At 38.4% G+C, this 19,020-nt stretch overlaps 1 protein-coding gene across 1 annotated transcript in view; it reads left to right on the top strand.

The window, feature by feature from the left end:
- LOC134793403 (glycogen debranching enzyme) overlaps positions 1-15,763 on the top strand; it is a 41,915-nt gene extending 26,152 nt beyond the window's left edge. The window contains exons 20-22 of the mRNA XM_063764978.1: positions 6,139-6,320; positions 14,444-14,541; positions 14,658-15,763. Coding sequence (XP_063621048.1) covers positions 6,139-6,320; positions 14,444-14,541; positions 14,658-15,748 — 1,371 coding nt within the window. The 3' untranslated portion in view covers positions 15,749-15,763. The remainder of the gene's footprint in view (positions 1-6,138; positions 6,321-14,443; positions 14,542-14,657) is intronic.
- Positions 15,764-19,020: the final 3,257 nt, after the last annotated feature.

Genomic DNA, 19,020 nt, shown 5'->3' with positions numbered 1-19,020 from the left:
CGACGTGCCCGGCCACGGCCCGCTCGTCTACGCCGGCCTGCAGGTCGGTATTCTGTACTACAGCCGCTCGACCTGGCCGACTACAACGTGCTGCTGTACCGGTGCGACGCGGAGGAGCGCGACGCGGGCGCCGGGGGGGTCTACGACGTGCCCGGCCACGGCCCGCTCGTCTACGCCGGCCTGCAGGTCGGTATTCTGTACTACAGCCGCTCGACCTGGCCGACTACAACGTGCTGCTGTACCGGTGCGACGCGGAGGAGCGCGACGCGGGCGCCGGGGGGGTCTACGACGTGCCCGGCCACGGCCCGCTCGTCTACGCCGGCCTGCAGGTCGGTATTCTGTACACACATGCGAGAAACCCGACACTGCGAGGGCTGAAAGCGTTTCGGGAAACCGGGATCCAATCGAATTGTTTTATTTACTTTTGGGAACTCTCTGGATATTCTGGGTGTCCAGTTCTCCTCGGGAAGTCACCTAGAGTGACCTGAGATGTGTTAAATGATATTCCTCATACTTAGATCTTTTTACAAACACTTTGATGATTTGAATCAGTTTTTAAATCTATATCATCTTCCCTAATGGCCCACTTGGAATCAAATAAGCTACTTACTGACCATCAGTACGCATACAGGCAAAAAAGATCCACCACCATGGCGGCACATAAGATGGTAGACTGTATTACGACTGGTCTAGATGATAGGTACAAAATGGCGGGCATACTGTGCGATCTTTCGAAAGCATTCGATGTAATAAATCATAAATTGCTTCTAAATAAGTTAAGTATGTACGGTATTACTGATTCCGCTCTAAGTTTGTTTGCATCATTCTTGTCTAGCCGTAAGCAGGTGGTCAAAATGTCCATAGGTGGCAAAACAGTGTCTTCAGTCACTGGTTTTGTCAATTTGGGCATCCCTCAAGGGTCGGCAACTGGCAACACATTATTTTTATTATTTATTAATGACCTCCCGTCGGCAATTACGAGTGGCAATTCTATTCTATTTGCCGATGATACAACAGTCATCGTCAACGCAAAAACGCACACGCAGCTTGCTGAACAAATTCACGAAGCAAGTGACCAACTGCAAACGTGGTTTTCCTCTAACGGCCTGCTCTTAAATATGGCCAAATCACATGTTATGATTTTTTCAGGACGTAACGCTGAAGTGCCACCGTGTATTGCTGACGGGCCTATGCCTATATGTAATGAGACCAAATTTCTAGGTTTTACACTTGACTCAAATCTGCATTGGAAGTGCCATGTTGACGGGCTATGTAATAGGTTGAGTAGTGCTATTTTTGCTATAAAAAAACTACAACCATTGATATCTAGGAAGTCACTGAAGGCCGTATATTTCTCGCATTTTCACTCCTTGATGTCATATGGTACGGTTATTTGGGGCAATTCCACGGATGCAAATCGCGTACTAATACTCCAGAAACGTGCGATACGGTTACTGGCAGGAGTTAAACCCAGGCACCCTTGTAAGGAACTATTTAAGCAAAATCGAATAATGTCGCACTACTCACTATACATATTCGAAGTATTGATGTTCGTTAGAAAAAACTTGCCACTGTTTAAACGTGTTGAGGTCACGGGCAAAATAATCAGATCCACGGGGAGACTCAGAACAGTGCCGCGACGCATGGCACTTTCATGCAAAAACCCGCGAGTAATCGGCCCGACATACTACGAGCGTCTACCCGCTGAATTACGAACGGAAACATCTGACGAAACATTTGAACGTCAACTGAGAGTCCTTTTATTGGATAATCCACTTTATTCTGTAAATGAGTATATGACCCTGACATTTTAAATTGAAAATTGAATCGTATAAATTTGACATGTTCTCAGTTATTGATTTATGTATATTGTAATATGTACCTAGTATTTTATTTAGAACATGACGATCATTAAGAGATACTCGTACTAAGTTATTACCGTATTTTGTTTTGACATGAATGGATAAATTGTTGACATAAGATTAATTATTGCAAGACATTTTTTAATTTGAATGTATTAAATAATATTATGTAAATATGAATGACGATCATAATATAAATTCGTGTAGATTAGTCTAGCATAATTTATAATGTAATTTAATATTATGAGAATAAATATCTAAATCTAAATCTAAAAATCTAAATGATACCATTTATGTAAATTCGTTATTCAAGTATAAAGTGCATTATTGTTAATTTTAAACCACTCCACTTCGAAATTATTTACAGATAATTAATTTAAAGTGGTTTGTTATTAATTATCGTGGTCACGGCACCATGACAAAAAACCGCTCTATAACTATCGACACGATTGCCTTTTCTTTGCCACTTGTATGGTTTTAACAATCACATAAATCAATTCGCTTAATATACAGGGTGTCCCATAATTGACACGACACAGTGACACTGGAGGTAGACCAGGCCAAGAGGACCCAAACCAACTTAACATGACCCCCGTAAAAGTGGCACGGTTTTCGAGTTATTGCCAAATTAAGGTTTTTCATGAATTTTGACCGTTTTTAACATTGTTAGTGCCAGTGTGCACTCGGAAAGGTCTCGAAGTTAATTTTGAAGTGAAAACTTCTTTAGCGGCGCTGAGCACTTTTTGAGGTGGGGAAAAAATGATAAACTCGAGACAGCGTAACGCGTAACGCGTAAGGCGTCTCTCCTCTTATTCTACCGCACGGCGTAGATGTATGCCTGAGCCTGCTGTTTCATGTAGGCGGCGCAGGGCGCTTGCGTGACTTTATGTTATGTGTGACGGACAATGTTATTCACCAAAGAACTTTAGTCATAACGTATCATAATCAGGTCAATTATTTAAAACTGGACTTTTATATTAAGCAATAAAGCTCAATGTTCTAATCTTGTACGGGCTGAAATACGAGGATCTCACAGTTACATTCTAACTTTATATCACTCCAATATAATTCAATAAAGCTACATCTTGATGAAATCGCTAAATAATAAAAGTGAACTCTAGTACTGGTGAATAAAACTCAAAATATCATGACCAAATATATTTAGATGAGAGGTCTGCAAGGTAACTTTACAATTTCTATTCGAATTTTAAACAATTAACGCTACAAATTTGAGTTTCGAATTTTAAACAAGCTCACTGACCAGCAATTTCGGAACTAAAGTTTTTCAATAGAAAGGAGGATGGGTCAATTATACATAGTGCTGAAGACATTTTGGACTAGTCATTGAGTTTTCACTTCTGTCGGCACTCCCGGAGTGCAACCCGTTGTTTTTTTTTACGTGTACGGCATCATGAATAGTTAATTAAGATAACAGAATAGGTATTTTATCGATAAACAATGGAAAATGCAAACAAGTACTGGTACTGGTGGCTCGTGAATTAAATTCACGGCGAACATTAATTTCGACTTTGACCACCTGTCGTGAAAAAAAAAATACTAGAAAAGTAATGAGCAAATAACGTCAAGCTATTAAGCGTGTTATGCAGATTCAAAAATGGTACGACACATGTACCTTCTTGCAATAAAATAGGAATTATTATCATCTTTCGAAAGCCTCATAAAAAATAAGTTAAAACTAGGAAATCAGCAATCCGTTGCTACTTAGTAAAAATAATAATTAATGTTAAGATATCTAATTCTGGATACAGAAATAAAAAAACGCCTATTCAGTATTTGCCGAATGCCTAAAAGAAAGAGATGGAAAATTGTTATCTCCCTTTTTAAGGATATCATTGAGTTGATAAAGGTTCAAAGAAAATAAAATACTCCAGGTTGAAGTTTAATCAATTTATTAAAGTAATTTTATTTTACAATAGGTGCTCGAATTGTTTTTCCCTGGCTCGTATGCAGTATGCACGCGTGGCACCGTCTTCGAAAACTTCAAGTTAATTTTCTTAAATAAATTTCGGATATGTTTTGTGCTGCCTCGAACATTCCGCCGTAGTTCCTCTTGGGACGTTATTGGCTTGGACTAAAATTTATCTTTTAAGTATCCCCAATAAAAAAATCTAATGTGTTGTTTGGCATGGCTGCCGCGTTCCCCGGACCTAAACCCATTAGATGGTTTTCATTGGGGATTCTTAAAATGCTTAAAAGATAAAGTTTACTCCAAGCCAATAAGGTCTCAAGAGGAACTACGGCCTACGGCGGCGTATGTTCGAGGCAGCACGAAACATATCCGAAATTAATTTAAGGAAATTAACTTGACATTTTAAAAGACGGTGCCAAGCGTGCATACGAGCCGGGGAAAAACAATTCGAACATTTATTGTAAAATAAAATTATTTTAATAAATTGATTAAACTTCAACCTGGAGTATTTTATTTTCTTTGAACCTTTATCAACTCAATGATATCCTTAAAAAGGGAGATAACAATTTTCCATCTCTTTCTTTTAGGCATTCGGCAAATACTGAATAGGCGTTTTTTTATTTCTGTATCCAGAATTAGATATCTTAACATTAATTATTATTTTTACTAAGTAGCAACGGATTGCTGATTTCCTAGTTTTAACTTATTTTTTATGAGGCTTTCGAAAGATGATAATAATTCCTATTTTATTGCAGGAAGGTACATGTGTCATACCATTTTTGAATCTGCATAACATGCTCAATATCTTGAAGTTATTTGCTCATTACTTATCTAGTAATTTTTTTTCACGACAGGTGGTCAAAGTCGAAATTAATGTTTCGCTGTGAATTTAATTCAAGAATAAACTAGTACTTTTTTGAATTTTACATTGTTTATCGATAAAATACCTATTCTGTTATCTTAATTAACTATTCATGATGCCGTACACATAAAAAAAATAACTTCGAGACTTTTCCGAGTGCACACTGGCACTAACAATGTTAAAAACTGTCAAAATTCATGAAAAACCTTAATTTGGCAATAACTCGAAAACCGTGCCTTTTTTACTGGGGTCATGTTAAGTTGGTTTGGGTCCTTTTGGCCTGGTCTACCTCCAGTGTCACTATGACGTGTCACTTATGGGACACCCTGTATACGTTAGGCCAAGGTTAATAACTAGCATAAAATAAAAATCTTTTCTTGAGACAGTATTTATTATTTATTTATTACAATACAATATATTTACACAGCATTACAGTTCGCACCAAAGCGCTGGCAAATTTATACATGCAAATAGCAAAAAAAAAAAATTGTGCATAATTATTGAATTATAATTTAGTCATGCAAATAATATAAATTAAAAATGTCAAGTGATTTAAAATATGCAACGAATAATATACAATTTCATGTCAAACAATAAGATTAAACAACAGAAAAGAAAATAAATCAAAAAGTATCATTCATCCATCCTCTCACAGTATTTCAGACATTCACGACACACATTCACCCATCTGCTGGCAAACACATCGCAGTCAGGAGCTGATGACAAGAACGCGTTAATCGTCCTGAGTGCTCGGAGAATCGGAGAGTTTTTACAGGAAACTGTACGCGCAAGCGGAACAGCTAAAAGGCTAGGGCACCGCGGCCTGAGCAGGTTCCTGGGCACAAACGGTACCGAAAGTCTTACGAGTTTTGACACCAAGTCGGGACAGTCGCTGTTTCCCCTCAATATGCCACACATATATGTCAAAAATTTGTAATCACGCCTTACCTCCAGCGAGTTGAAGCCAAGTGATCCAAGCAAGAACTTAGTAGGGTATAAATAGGGATAGTACCCATGCATTTTTTTATACAAAAACCTTAAAAATGCTTTTTGTACTCTCTCCAGAAGCAGTGCGTAAGTACTCTCATGAGGGTTCCAAACGACTGCCGCAGACTCAAGTTTGCTACGAACCAGTGATGTGTACAGGAGCCTGATTACGCTTGGATTGCGGAAGTCACGTGCACTCCTGATAACAAATCCAAGCCTTTTAAAACAATCAGCAGCTAACTTCTTAATATGGTCATGAAAAGTCAGGTGATCATCAAAAATAACTCCTAAGTCCTTGACTGTTACGACTCGAGACATACTCTCGGACCCAAGTTTGTAGTCAGCATGTATAGGATTTTTTGCTCGACTAAACGTCATGACAGAACACTTGGATACATTGAAGTGCAGCTCAGTGTTATGAATAGGTAGTTAGTAGTAGTATTTAACCTTGCCTGCAGTGCAGTGGTAAGGTTGATAAGTTGTGATGATGTACACAGGGCCTGATATCGCTGCTGGAAGAGGTCCGGTCCGGCGACGCGCTCGGGCACGCCGTGTGCGACAACCTGCGCGCCGGCGACTGGCTGCTGGACTACACGTGGCGCCGGCTGGCGGCGCCGCAGCTCGCGAACGTAGCCACGAGGCTAAGGGAGCTGTTGGCGCCGCTCAAGGACCTACCGAGGTACTCTGTACAGGGCGTGCTTTATCAATAAATATAATTAATATATTACAGAAAAAAACTCCATCTTTCTAAATGGCTGCTATTTAACTGATCACCAGAAATAACACCAAAATTAAAAAATAATAATAATTATAGTAAAATTTAACACCAAAAAATCTATTTTACCACCATAAATGATCACCAAAATTATAACTCCATTTTAATGTCAAATAATTACGAATTCAATTTTTTAAACATACAGATACGTCTGCGAGCGATATTCCAAATTTTATATTAAAGGAAAAAATGGAAAAATTACGCTTCCGGCAGGACTTGAACCCGCAACCTCCGCAATCCGTGCGTTAGCTCTGCCAATTGAGCTACGGAAGCCTACCAGAACCTTGCGAATCTTTCCATTCCTTCCCTTATGTATACACGCCATGGCCATAAAATTTGAAATAATTACGAATTTTATTACATTTTGCTATCCTATTAAAGGAAATGACGCCAAACTAATCATTATTAACCCAAAAATAGTAAATAATTACCTAATTTCAAACCCCATTTTAATGTGAAATGATAACAAAAATTTTACATCTTGCTATCCTATTAAAGAAAACGACACCAAAATAATCATTGTAAACCCAAAAATAGTAAATGGCCACCAAAATTAGAACTCCATTTAAATGTAAAATTATAACCAATTTTTTAAATCTTGCTATCCTATTAAAGCAAATGACTCCAAAATAATCATTATAACCCCAAAAATTATAGATGACCACCAAAATTGTAACCATATTTTAATTTAAAATGTGCAAATATTTAATATATAGTTATTCTATTGAATTAATTAATCCACTTCGTCACCTTTTTCTAGTAGCATTTCATTTCTGTAATAGTCGCAGTTGTAACCTAACCTAACCCACTTTTCTAGTAGCGTTTCGTTACTGTAAGGGTCGCAGTTCAAACTAGACATGTGCGCCGATGGCAAATTCATCGGCGGCGGCGTCCGATGATTTTTTGACCGGCGGCGGCGGCGTGATCGGCGTGAAATCGGCGTGGCATAATTTTTGATACTGCATGAGAACGCGTGGCTGTAGAAACTCTACATTTAAGCCTTCTGGGTATTTACTAGGCTATCCAAAACATGTTACGGGGTTGGCATCATTTTACTTTATTTGGTAATATGTATAAATTTTTTGGTAATCATAGTGGTTTATTTAAGTGAAAATATCGTATTCATTTGCTCTTCAAGATTTGGTGATCATTAATAATTTTTGGTGATCATTCATTATATTTGGTATTTGAATACAATTTGAAGTGCAGTCGTAATTAAAACGGTGGTACTTTTGTAATTATAGGCCTTATTTTATTGGTGTTCAGTAATTTTTTGTGGTAAGCATGATTTTTTTATTTAGGGTACCAAAGTATTTTTTGGTGGTCATTATATTTGCAGCCTTTCTAAATCGTCAGGTGAACTAAAACTCACTAAACACTACCACAAGTTCAGAGCCATAGTGAATCTGAGAAGTTATTCATCAAGACAAGGTTGATTTTTGTTTAATTAGTGAGATTCGGTTGTCACTTGACGAAATTACTATGCTTAAGGCTCCGTCACACAGGCGCGTTTTGCGGGCAGGGCGTATATCTATCGAATGCTAAGTTAAGTAGTTTTTACGAGTTCAGTACGCACAGAATCAATTATTATTTATTTTCAACAGGGTTTTTTTTCAATAGAGAACCAACCTTCTGCACGCAGAACTATTGCTGCAGTTGACTGCATTACAGGTCAATTTATAGAAAAAAAAACATTTTTAAAAATTTCGGCATTAATGCAGTGGGCAGCATTACTGCAGCAGGATTACTGCCGCAAATATCAAAATTCAATGCAGCGACATCGATTTTGACATTTGCGGCAGTAATGCAGTCGACAGTATTGCCGCCGCACGGTGGGCTGAAAATCGGCCTCCATAGAAATAGAAACCGAAGTCTTAAATTTGAACTTTTTTTTATTGGAATAGCTTTTGTTAGGTTTTATTATGTCCCAAAATTAATCTTAGCTAATTTGGTTGGAAAAATAATTAATTATAATTTTTTTTCGAAATCTTTGTATGGCGCGTATCCGAAAATTCGAGGTTTCTCCGAAAATAAAAAGTTAACCGTAATATCCTGACAGATAATTTTAAAACCAATTATTCTTGATTTTTCCACATAATTAGAATTTTCCTACGGGGTGCACTTTAAAAAAATCGATATATATTTATTATTTTTTTATTTTTTTTTTATTTTAATACGGTTATACTCGTTATTTTGACTACAAAAAATGAATTTGAGTTTGATCGAATCAATAACTTACGCGTAGTGAATTTTAGTTCTAAGCAAATGTATGGAGCGTACGAGTAAAACGGATTTTTTTTCAAAAATTAAAGGTATACCGTAATATCCTTGCAGATGATTTAAGGACCAATTATTAAGGATATTTTGACATAACGCGAACTTTTCTACCGTATGCACTTATTTAATAAAAAATAAAAAACTTATTTTTTCGAGCTGAAATAATTTTTGCTCATTGTTTTAATTAAATAAATAATAAACATACAAGAGTTACAAGTTACAAGTAGAAAATTGAAAATAAAACCATTATATCCTTTACATTATTACCCTTGTATCCTCTTTATTACATTATCTTTGTACTTAATGAAACAATATTTAACAAATTTGGCATATTGACAACTGATGAGTCTAAAATGAATGATCGTTAATGAGGTCCGGTTACAATCATTAGTAGATACTACGAATTTACTTAATTAAATAAATATCAGTAACATTATCAATAATTGGTTTACATAAAAACAGAAATAAGTATGTGTAATGCTATCCTAATTAAAAGTATTCTAATGCTAATATATTTTTATATCCTTAAAGTTTAGTTTTCCTGGCCCCAATTTCACATCGGTGACAGGTGCGACGAATTGTAAAATCACTGTTGCTGACGTCACAGGCATCCATGGGCTACGATTACCACTTACCATCGGGCGGGCCGTACTCCTGTTTGCCACCATCATTGTATTATTTAAAAAAACTTTATTATATCGGATAAAAACAGATATTTCTCTTGCGAGGTTTCTGACAATTGTCAAAGATTTAGAAGAATTGTAGGTAATTCTTGACAGGTAATGAGTTATATGTCGGAATTTCGTGACAATTGTAGTGTTTCTTGTGACAATTGTCAGAAACCTCGCAGGAGAAATATCTGTTTTTATCCGATATAATAAAGTTTTTTTTAATAATACAATGATGGTGGCAAACAGGAATACGGCCCGCCCGATGGTAAGCGGTAACCGTAGCCCATGGATGCCTGTGACGTCAGCAACAGTGATTTTACAATTCGTCGCACCTGTCACGTTGGTGAAACAGGGGCCTGGTCGCTTACTTCCGAATCCGTGTCCATTTCAGAACCAGGGTACACATTTGAGGTATCTGTCACTTCTTCTTCTTGAGGTTCCAGACAAATGAATAATTCTAAAGTTTCAGGGAAGAAAGCCTGTTTTTTTTTCCACTTATTGTTGGCCTCATTGAAGAAAGCACAGGATCGGAAGACAAAAGTAACATATTAAAAACATCCCTGTTCGAATCTTGTCTCGTTTTTTTTGTGAGTGATGCTCTCTGAACATTCTGAAGTCTTTGTTGCGTGCCTCGGATGCTTCTTCAGAGAGATGACCAATCAGTACAATATCATTTTGTGCAATGATATCTGTGCCATGGATCAGCAATTTATGAACTGTTGGGGGCATCTTATACCAACTGTAAAATTTAATATAGTCGTCCGCTGTATCTTTGCAATAGGCTTTAAACTTTTCAGTGTCAATTACTTCACCTGATGTGACAGCTTGCAGAATTACAGCAAATCTCCGAATCAGTTGTTTGTCCAGTCCAGTGATATTAGCTGTTTTTTCGGGATCTTTGAAAAATTTTCGTGCTGTGTTTCCATCATTCGTTGTTCCAGAACCTTGTTTTACTACATCGACTAAAAGATTTAGTTCGTCTTTGAAGCGATCTTGAATAATCTTCTTCCGTAGTTCCATCTTCTGTTTAAGGCCCCTCTTTTCAGTTACATAAAATTCTTTAAAGTCCAATCGATATGCTATATGAAGAAGGCATTCCATGGTATTGATCCGGGCATGTAAAGATGATAGTCCAAATTCATATAATATAAGGTAGTATCAGGCACTGTTTTTTTCGAAACTTTGTCTATATTGTTCATTTCATTAGGCTTAGCTAAACATAAAACGCATGTTGCACTTGACTTAGCCTGTGAAAGATATGTGCAGATTTTGCCATCTACCATCGTCATCTTCAGCTTATGTGTCACTTTGTTGTTCCTATGTTCTGTGGGCATTAGGTTATGAGGATTTTTAAATTAAACTTCTCCATCTCGGACATATTAGCTTCACTACACAATCCTAAAATTTCTGCATACAATGCATCAAACTGACTACAAAATTTCTTTATAGTTATAAGCTCTTCGTTTTTTATACTCTCTTCTATTTCTTCTAAACTATCCAAAAAACTAGAATAATCAGCATGCACAGCTTGTGCTTCAATCAACTTACTTTTCACAATTTGTCCTACTCTTCTCTTAGGACCGATTTTAATTAAATATTGTCTTATAACAGTTAACTGCTTAATTAAATCTAATAATTCATCTGCCATACTAATTCATAATTAATTTTAAAAGATATATTCGCCTTAAGCTATTGCTACCTGATATGCTAATTATAAACCAATTAAGTTCTAATCTTACTCATTGTCCGGTGAGTAGGTACAGACGGCTACACATGGCACAACGGTTACGCGCACAACACTTTACACTGCACTTTTTATTTCGACGCTTTTGTTCATTGAGCTGTATTTTGTTCGTATTCCACTACAAAAGTTCACACACGCACGTAGTTAAACCTCGTTTTCCGATTTCGGCGTCCGGCGAAAAATTGAGCTCCTCAATGCGTGCCCGCGTATCTCCTCACGTATCCACCTTTTGTGGCATCTTCTATAAAAGTAGTATGCAGCACCCAAGCATATGATACCAAAGAAGCATACCACCACGACGAGCAGAATATTTGTGGTATTTATACTCTTAACCACCTCGGCGCTGTTGCTGGAGCCTCCGGCAGCATTCTGGGCTATAACGACCTCTTCTTTTGTTTGCGAAGACCCCATCTTCGTACCGCACTTATAATTTCGTATTTTAAATGAGTCCCATGTTGAGCACCGTCTTTAATTTTATTTGTTCACCACCAAAGATTTAGTCCTTGATAAATAGATGGAACACTTTCGCGCGCGGTAGTCACGGTCGCGGACGTCGCGATAGGCAGCGCGCAAAGCGCTGCGATGGCAGGATCGCCATATGAGGATGGAAGTCGGGAGGTGTATTGATACAACCAGATTCTAAATAAGACTACATTTTATTCATAAAGATCATCGATTATATAGCATTGAAATACACGTACATCAGCATCTATAGTTCTATACACTACAAGGTCTTTGATTTCATCGTCCTTTTTTTTTTCTTTTGATCTAGAACAAAGTTTTTGTTCTCTTTAGTAAATGTGAATTGCTTTGGACGACAATATGAAGCAGAACATGGTTTTGGATTTGTCCAAATTGTTTTGTCGCCAGAGATAAGCTTTAGTGGCACTAAAGTCGTCATAAAAATGCTTGAGTCATCTTGTTCACTGCCACCAATTTTCTGCTTGTACCGGCTTTGACTGGAAGCACCGTCAAATCCCCATTTAGAAATTAAACTTAACTGCATGTCTTCTACTTGTTCCTGTAAACTATTCAAAATTCGTGTAACTGTTAAATCCAGCAAAGCTTGCAATGTTATCTCACACGAAAAATCCGTTACAGTAACAGATTGCGTTGGTGGATAACAATCTAATTTAGCCTTCTGGACTTTATAATACGATGGGTATAAGTTTGAAGCACCCTCTCTGATGGCTGTCTCTCGTAAAGTTATGTATTGCCATTTAGATAACTTCAAAGAAATCAGTAGACCTAATGCCTTCTCTGCTGTAAGTGACGCGGTAGAACAAGGCTTCTTGATGATTGCAGTGAATTTCTGGACTGCTTCTGGGTTCTTTAACATATATTCTATCACTGATGCAATTTCACCCCGACCATCTTCTTTTAAAAGCTTTACAGCTGAAAACACCACTTCGTCTGTGTTTTCAACGCTTATCGCTGCATCTGTTTTTTTTTCTGCTTCGTTCCGAGGTCTTCGAATGGTTTACGTATCAATCGCGTCATGGTTCCAGTTGATGATGTGCTTAGTGTATGAGGAATGAGATCACTGCTGGTTGATGCGTGGGGTAACTGAAGATCCAACTGAAGATAAAAGCAACTTGGCCAGGTATACCTATTTGCTTCTAACCAAGATCCGTTGGCTTTTCTTCCATCTGTCAGTAGCAGCTCTTGTAAATCTTCGGCAAAATTCTTTCAAGGTGTCACGATCTTCTTCTGATAGGTTAAGGTTTGATTTAGTTAGCACTATTTCAAACAAAGCTTCGTGATTTAAACTAGATCCTTGAGATTTTAGGATAACAAACAACTCCAAGTTCGTAATAAGACTGTCCATGGTTTATGGTCGTATAAGTTAGCGGTTAAGAAGCTCAAGATGAACTAAAATATAAAATGTACCCCTTACCTATTTATTGCTAGTACTAATGAACACCACCATTCTATATCATTGTTATTGTAATTAGTTTTACGTATAATTATAAGCATAATGATTAAAACCTTAATGATTAAACTGCATTCATAGTATCTACTAACGATTGTAACCGGACCTCATTAATGATCATTAATTTTAGACTCATCAGTTGTCAATGTGTCATTTGTTAAGTACTGTTTCATTAAGTACAAAGATAATGTAATAAAGAGGATACAAGGGTAATAATGTAAAGGATGTAATGGTTTTATTTTCAATTTTCTACTTGTAACTCTTGTATGTTTTGCTGCGGTAATGTAGTCGGCAGTATTGTCGCAGTATACTGCTGCAGGCTACAAAACGCTCATAAAGCTTTTACAAAACTCGCCTGTGTGACGGAGCTTTTATATGACCAGGTATACATCAGTACCTATCGTTACTTATATTCATAGTGATAGAATTGATTACCAATGTAGTCTCGAAAATCGTTGTAACGAATTCATATATATGATTTTTTTAGGCACGTATTTAACCGATCAACTAATTAATCGAATTTGGGTAGTTTAAAAAAATAGACATGGGTACTAACATTAATAGTTTGGCAACAAAACCGGAGCCTTAAAATAAATCTATATGAGTTGTATTTTAATGCCGTTACAGCTTTTCATTATTTTTAGGCAGGTACCAACTAGTACCAAGTCTTTATTTGGCAACTGAATTATTATATTGCAGACCATTTATGAAGCACATTTTAAAAAGAAAACGGCTATCTATTAATTCAGTAAATGAAGTTCTTTAAAAATATTTTGTTTGGTCATGACACGGTCAACCTAACACGCTCCTCCTCGCTTTGCTCGTCGTCGCACCTATCTGTTGACTCTAGCAGAACACAGTGGTAACTATTGAAATTAGTAATTAAAAATTTAAAGATCTAATGGTATAATGGCCATTAGGCGTTTCATGGTTAGAAATTTCGACTATAAGTATACTGACCATTACGTATTGGTAAATTAATTTGAGGTGTTTTGTGTAAAAAGTGACCAATATTCATTAAATTTAACTGCTTTCTTGTTAAAGTACTACTTAGCTGAAACGACATGCTCAGTTATGACTATAGTTGATTACTTAGGTGTGAACAACTAGATGTCAACTAAATTTTATGATTGCTTTACAATATTAGATGCCAATTTATTATTTTAGTCGCCAACCTATCAGTTTAAGTTCCCTATAATTTTTTTGGGTGACTTGATTTTGCTGCCAGTTTTTTTAATAATATTATGATGCTTATATTTGAGGCAAATATATATTTTTTGGCGCTAAAATATTAATGCACAGCCAAATTATATTATTATATGCCCAACGAAAGTTCCCCGTTTAATATTTTAGTTGCCCGGTTAATAATAAGCCATTTTTTTAATCGTTTGCTCGTGTGTAGGTACTTAGTACCGGCGTATGCGGAAGCGACGCTCCGCGCGGTGTACGACGCGGTGACGCGCGCCGCGTTAGCGCGTATGACGCCCGAAAGCCGCGCTGGTAAGATTACATAGATGACTTAATCGTTACTCGATTCCAATTTCTCAATAATTTTCATCTAAATCCATAAGTCATAAAAGTGTGGGCACGCTGACAGGTAATCGTTGTCGGTGCAGGGTCGCTGCCGCGCGCGCTGGCGCTATGCAGCGTGCAGCTGGTGGGCGCGGTGCCCGGAGCCCACCTCCCCCCTCCCTCCCCCGCGCTGCCCCCGCCGCGCCCGCCGCCCGCGCCCGCCTCGCTCACGCTGTCCGCGGGGCTGCCGCACTTCGCCACCGGCTACATGCGCTGCTGGGGCCGCGACACCTTCATCGCGCTGCGCGGCACGCTGCTGCTCCTGGGGAGATACCAGGTGTGTGCTGTCCTGTGCTACCGCCGCCCGCGCCCGCCTCGCTCACGCTGTCCGCGGGGCTGCCGCACTTCGCCACCGGCTACATGCGCTGCTGGGGCCGCGACACCTTCATCGCGCTGCGCGGCACGCTGCTGCTCCTGGGGAGATACCAGGTGTGTGCTGTCCTGTGCTACCGCCGCCCGCGCCCGCCTCGCTCACGCTGTCCGCGGGGCTGCCGCACTTCGCCACCGGCTACATGCGCTGCTGGGGCCGCGACACCTTCATCGCGCTGCGCGGCACGCTGCTGCTCCTGGGGAGATACCAGGTGTGTGCTGTCCTGTGCTACCGCCGCCCGCGCCCGCCTCGCTCACGCTGTCCGCGGGGCTGCCGCACTTCGCCACCGGCTACATGCGCTGCTGGGGCCGCGACACCTTCATCGCGCTGCGCGGCACGCTGCTGCTCCTGGGGAGATACCAGGTGTGTGCTGTCCTGTGCTACCGCCGCCCGCGCCCGCCTCGCTCACGCTGTCCGCGGGGCTGCCGCACTTCGCCACCGGCTACATGCGCTGCTGGGGCCGCGACACCTTCATCGCGCTGCGCGGCACGCTGCTGCTCCTGGGGAGATACCAGGTGTGTGCTGTCCTGTGCTACCGCCGCCCCGATATATGCCCTTCACCTTGCCGGTCGAGCCCCGTTGGAACAGTCCGGGTCGAATCGGGCCCGCGAACTCTTAACTTTAGCCCTGCGGAAAAGAAGACGCTACGAAACTAAAAGCCATAACATCTGGCAGATGAAAGTGAAGCAGGAGAGCCACAAGCTGATGTTCAAGTTTGAAGTTCAAATATACTTTATTCATAGCAACAAGCACGTATGTACGTAATGTACGTAATGTACGTAAGTATTACATATATACTAGTGACTCTAGTAGACCTCGCGAGCATAGCTCCCAATATGGGACCGTGCACGACGACAGCGCCACACAGCGGTTTGATCAATCAACAATACGAAATTGTTTATTTATTCAAAATAATAATAAACAAGAAAACAATACGAAATTTAAGTGTTAAAAAAATACAAAAAGCCCAGCCAGCCAGGTCCCAGCATACAATTACTAGGGATCGAACCGGGACCTTCCGTGTGCAAACAAAAAAAAGCGAATGTTTGCAAAATGCGCCATGATAATTCTTAGCTGAGTAGACGAAATTCGGTTACTTATTCTCGAGTAAATACTAAATATCTGATTTGAATACCGCCTAAACCAGCAATACAATGTTTTGCCATTTACTCTATAAACATGTCTCAAAAAGAAAAGAAACATGATATCGATACGACTACTTGTTTTGGCACGAGGTATCACGACTCCGCCATATTTAAAAATTTCCAAAAACCGGATCAACAAAAAAAATCTATTTACTCATAGAATCAGGTCACAAAATTTCACGAGAATCGGTTGAGAATGTGACCTGTAGAGGAGAACATCCGGACATACAAACATACATTGGAATATCCATTTCCTCATCATTAATCAAATATACCTAATAAATAATTCACGCTTTACATTATTCATTAAGGATCATGCCGAATTTGGCCTACGATTCGATAAGCATGCTATATATACGATAAATTTAATCATATTTCTTACAATCTCATACATTAGAATCAATAACATTGCATAAATGGACGTCCAGATCCAAACAAAAAAGTATGGCAGCAAAATACTTTTCTACGATGTTCCTGTTGATGCTAATAACGCTCACTTCAAAGAAAAACATTCATACCACTAACGATATACTGTTTTAAGCACTAAGTATCAAAATCGCAAAAAGAACTGCGTTACAGTAAAAACTTTTTATTCCAATGACTTTAATTGTAACATACCCAAATGACTTACGTCAAAAGTGAATAGCGAACGAATATGGAACTAATAGAATCGCTATGGATTGTGTTTTCATATTAATTATTACATATTTATTTGATAGTATTGTATGAAATCTAGAAGATCACCAATTTACAATTAGCTTTCACCGGCTTTCCCCACTGAAGTCGTTTTTTACTTCTTTATTAAATTGATTACCTTTTTTAATAAAACCTTATTTGATATCAGGGTATGAATAACACGAAAATAGATTAAAACTTAAAAATACATTAAAATAAATGGAAAAATAATATATGTATTTTTTTTTATAAATTGCTTATATGATAAACCTACAAAATAGAAATTCTAACTTCTTTGAAATAAATTAAGTTTATTATTAAAAAGTGCCTTTTAGGCAAACATTTGTTTTTGAAACATTCTTTTTTGGAATGAGTTACTTATCGAATTTATTATAACAATCCTGTGATTGTTACTGTATTTCTTCTCTGTCTGGAATTGAAGTAAATATGTTTACTTAAGTGATTTGTTTTACATTTGATGCTATAACAATTTTTACTATAAAACAGCTCTAGCTAGACTTAGCTCTAGATAGACTATAACCTATTCCGGTTCGCAGGCTATGTCTTATTAATTTAAGGAAGTCGTATTAAATATATAATTTTATTAATAAAAAATGTATTAACCTAATACCAACTCATTAGATTTTTGTTCCTTGACAGCCTTTAAACGCCCAATATCATCATTATGTTTACACTATTTACGGCACCTTATTTCCTTTGAATAAGGCATAATAATATTTAACATGGCCCCAGTGGCGTGCACTTCATAAAGGCAAAAAGGCACTGCCTACCCTACTATAATTCCGATGTCTATCCTCTTAAACTACTTAATTTAATTTATACTTGATCGTACTATCAGTAATCGATATAACTTAAAACATTCTAAAAATTAATAAGCGCTCCATCTACCGGTTAAGCTTTGTCATCAAGTCATCATCTATAATAATTCTACGCGACGAAGTTTACACCACGCGGCACTAGCGCCGCTACGTGCCTTGCACGGCAAAGACAGAAAACATTTCCGTCTAAATCTTTCTATGTGTGCCTTCGTCGTTACGCGGTTACAGTGTAGTGGGCCTTCCTATAAGTACGAGCACACAATTATACAAGTAACGCACACATTTAGACGCAATAGGCAGTGTCTTTCGTACCAAACCTAAACGAATGATGCCCGAAAGTTTCCGAATAGTTCCGATGTATATGTGACTATTTTAAAAAGTAGCATTTGCTATGGTAATTTAGTGCAAATACGAGACTATTTTTTTATTCGTTTACAGTATTTGGTTAAGTTTATTTTCATTTTTTATTCGGTCGCCATTGTTTGTTTGTTTTGGTGAGTTTATGAGATAACAGTTAACAGTTGCCGGAAATTATAAAGTGCGATTAGTGAAAAAATGGATAATTTAACTGTGAAAGTTGTGGTGGGTGTGTGTGTGTGCAAACTATTAAAAATGATGCGTTTTCGAAGCTTTCGTTTAGCCAAAAAAAGAAGTAATTGAAAAGACTTGACAACAAAATGAAACCCATCACGCAATTTTTTTGGTGAGTTAGTAGCTCTCATTTTTTAAGGATCCGTATCCAAAGGGTAAAACGGGACTCTATTACTAAGACTCTGCTGTCCTTCCGTCCGTCCGTCTGTCATCAGGCTGTATCTCACGAACCGTGATAGCTAGACAGTTTAAATTTTCACAGATGTATTTCTGTTGCCGCTATAACAACAAACACTAAAAACAGAATAAAATAAAGATTTAAGTGGGGCTCCCATACAACAAACGTGATTTTTGACCGAAGTTAAGCAACGTAGGGCGGGGTCAGTACTTGGATGGGTGACCGTTTTTTTTTGCCTTTTTTTGCATTATGGTACGGAACCCTTCGTGCGCGAGTCCGACTCGCACTTGCCCGGTTTTCTGATATAATTTTGCCTACCCAGTCCCAAATCTCTGTGCACGCGACTGCATGGCCCGATACAAGGCAGAGTTCCTAACCTCAAAATCGTAGAGAAATTCCGCTTTTCATAATGTTCTGTGAAGTGTCCGTGAATTTCTAATAACTATCGGGACTTTCATTTCATGTTTGGAGCCTAACAATATACCACCCATGTTTAGCGAGTGTTAGTCCATACTTGTATGGGAGCGGAACATCATCCTTTATTAATTGATAATTCAGTAATATGGTTTGGAAGTTTATTATTAAACTAGACGGGCCCGCAGCTCCGCT

This window comes from Cydia splendana, chromosome 9, assembly GCF_910591565.1.
Source record: "Cydia splendana chromosome 9, ilCydSple1.2, whole genome shotgun sequence".
NCBI classification, from domain to species: domain Eukaryota; kingdom Metazoa; phylum Arthropoda; class Insecta; order Lepidoptera; family Tortricidae; genus Cydia; species Cydia splendana.
The sequence above is the reverse complement of the archived record's forward strand: the minus strand, read 5'-3'. Positions and strand labels throughout refer to the sequence as shown.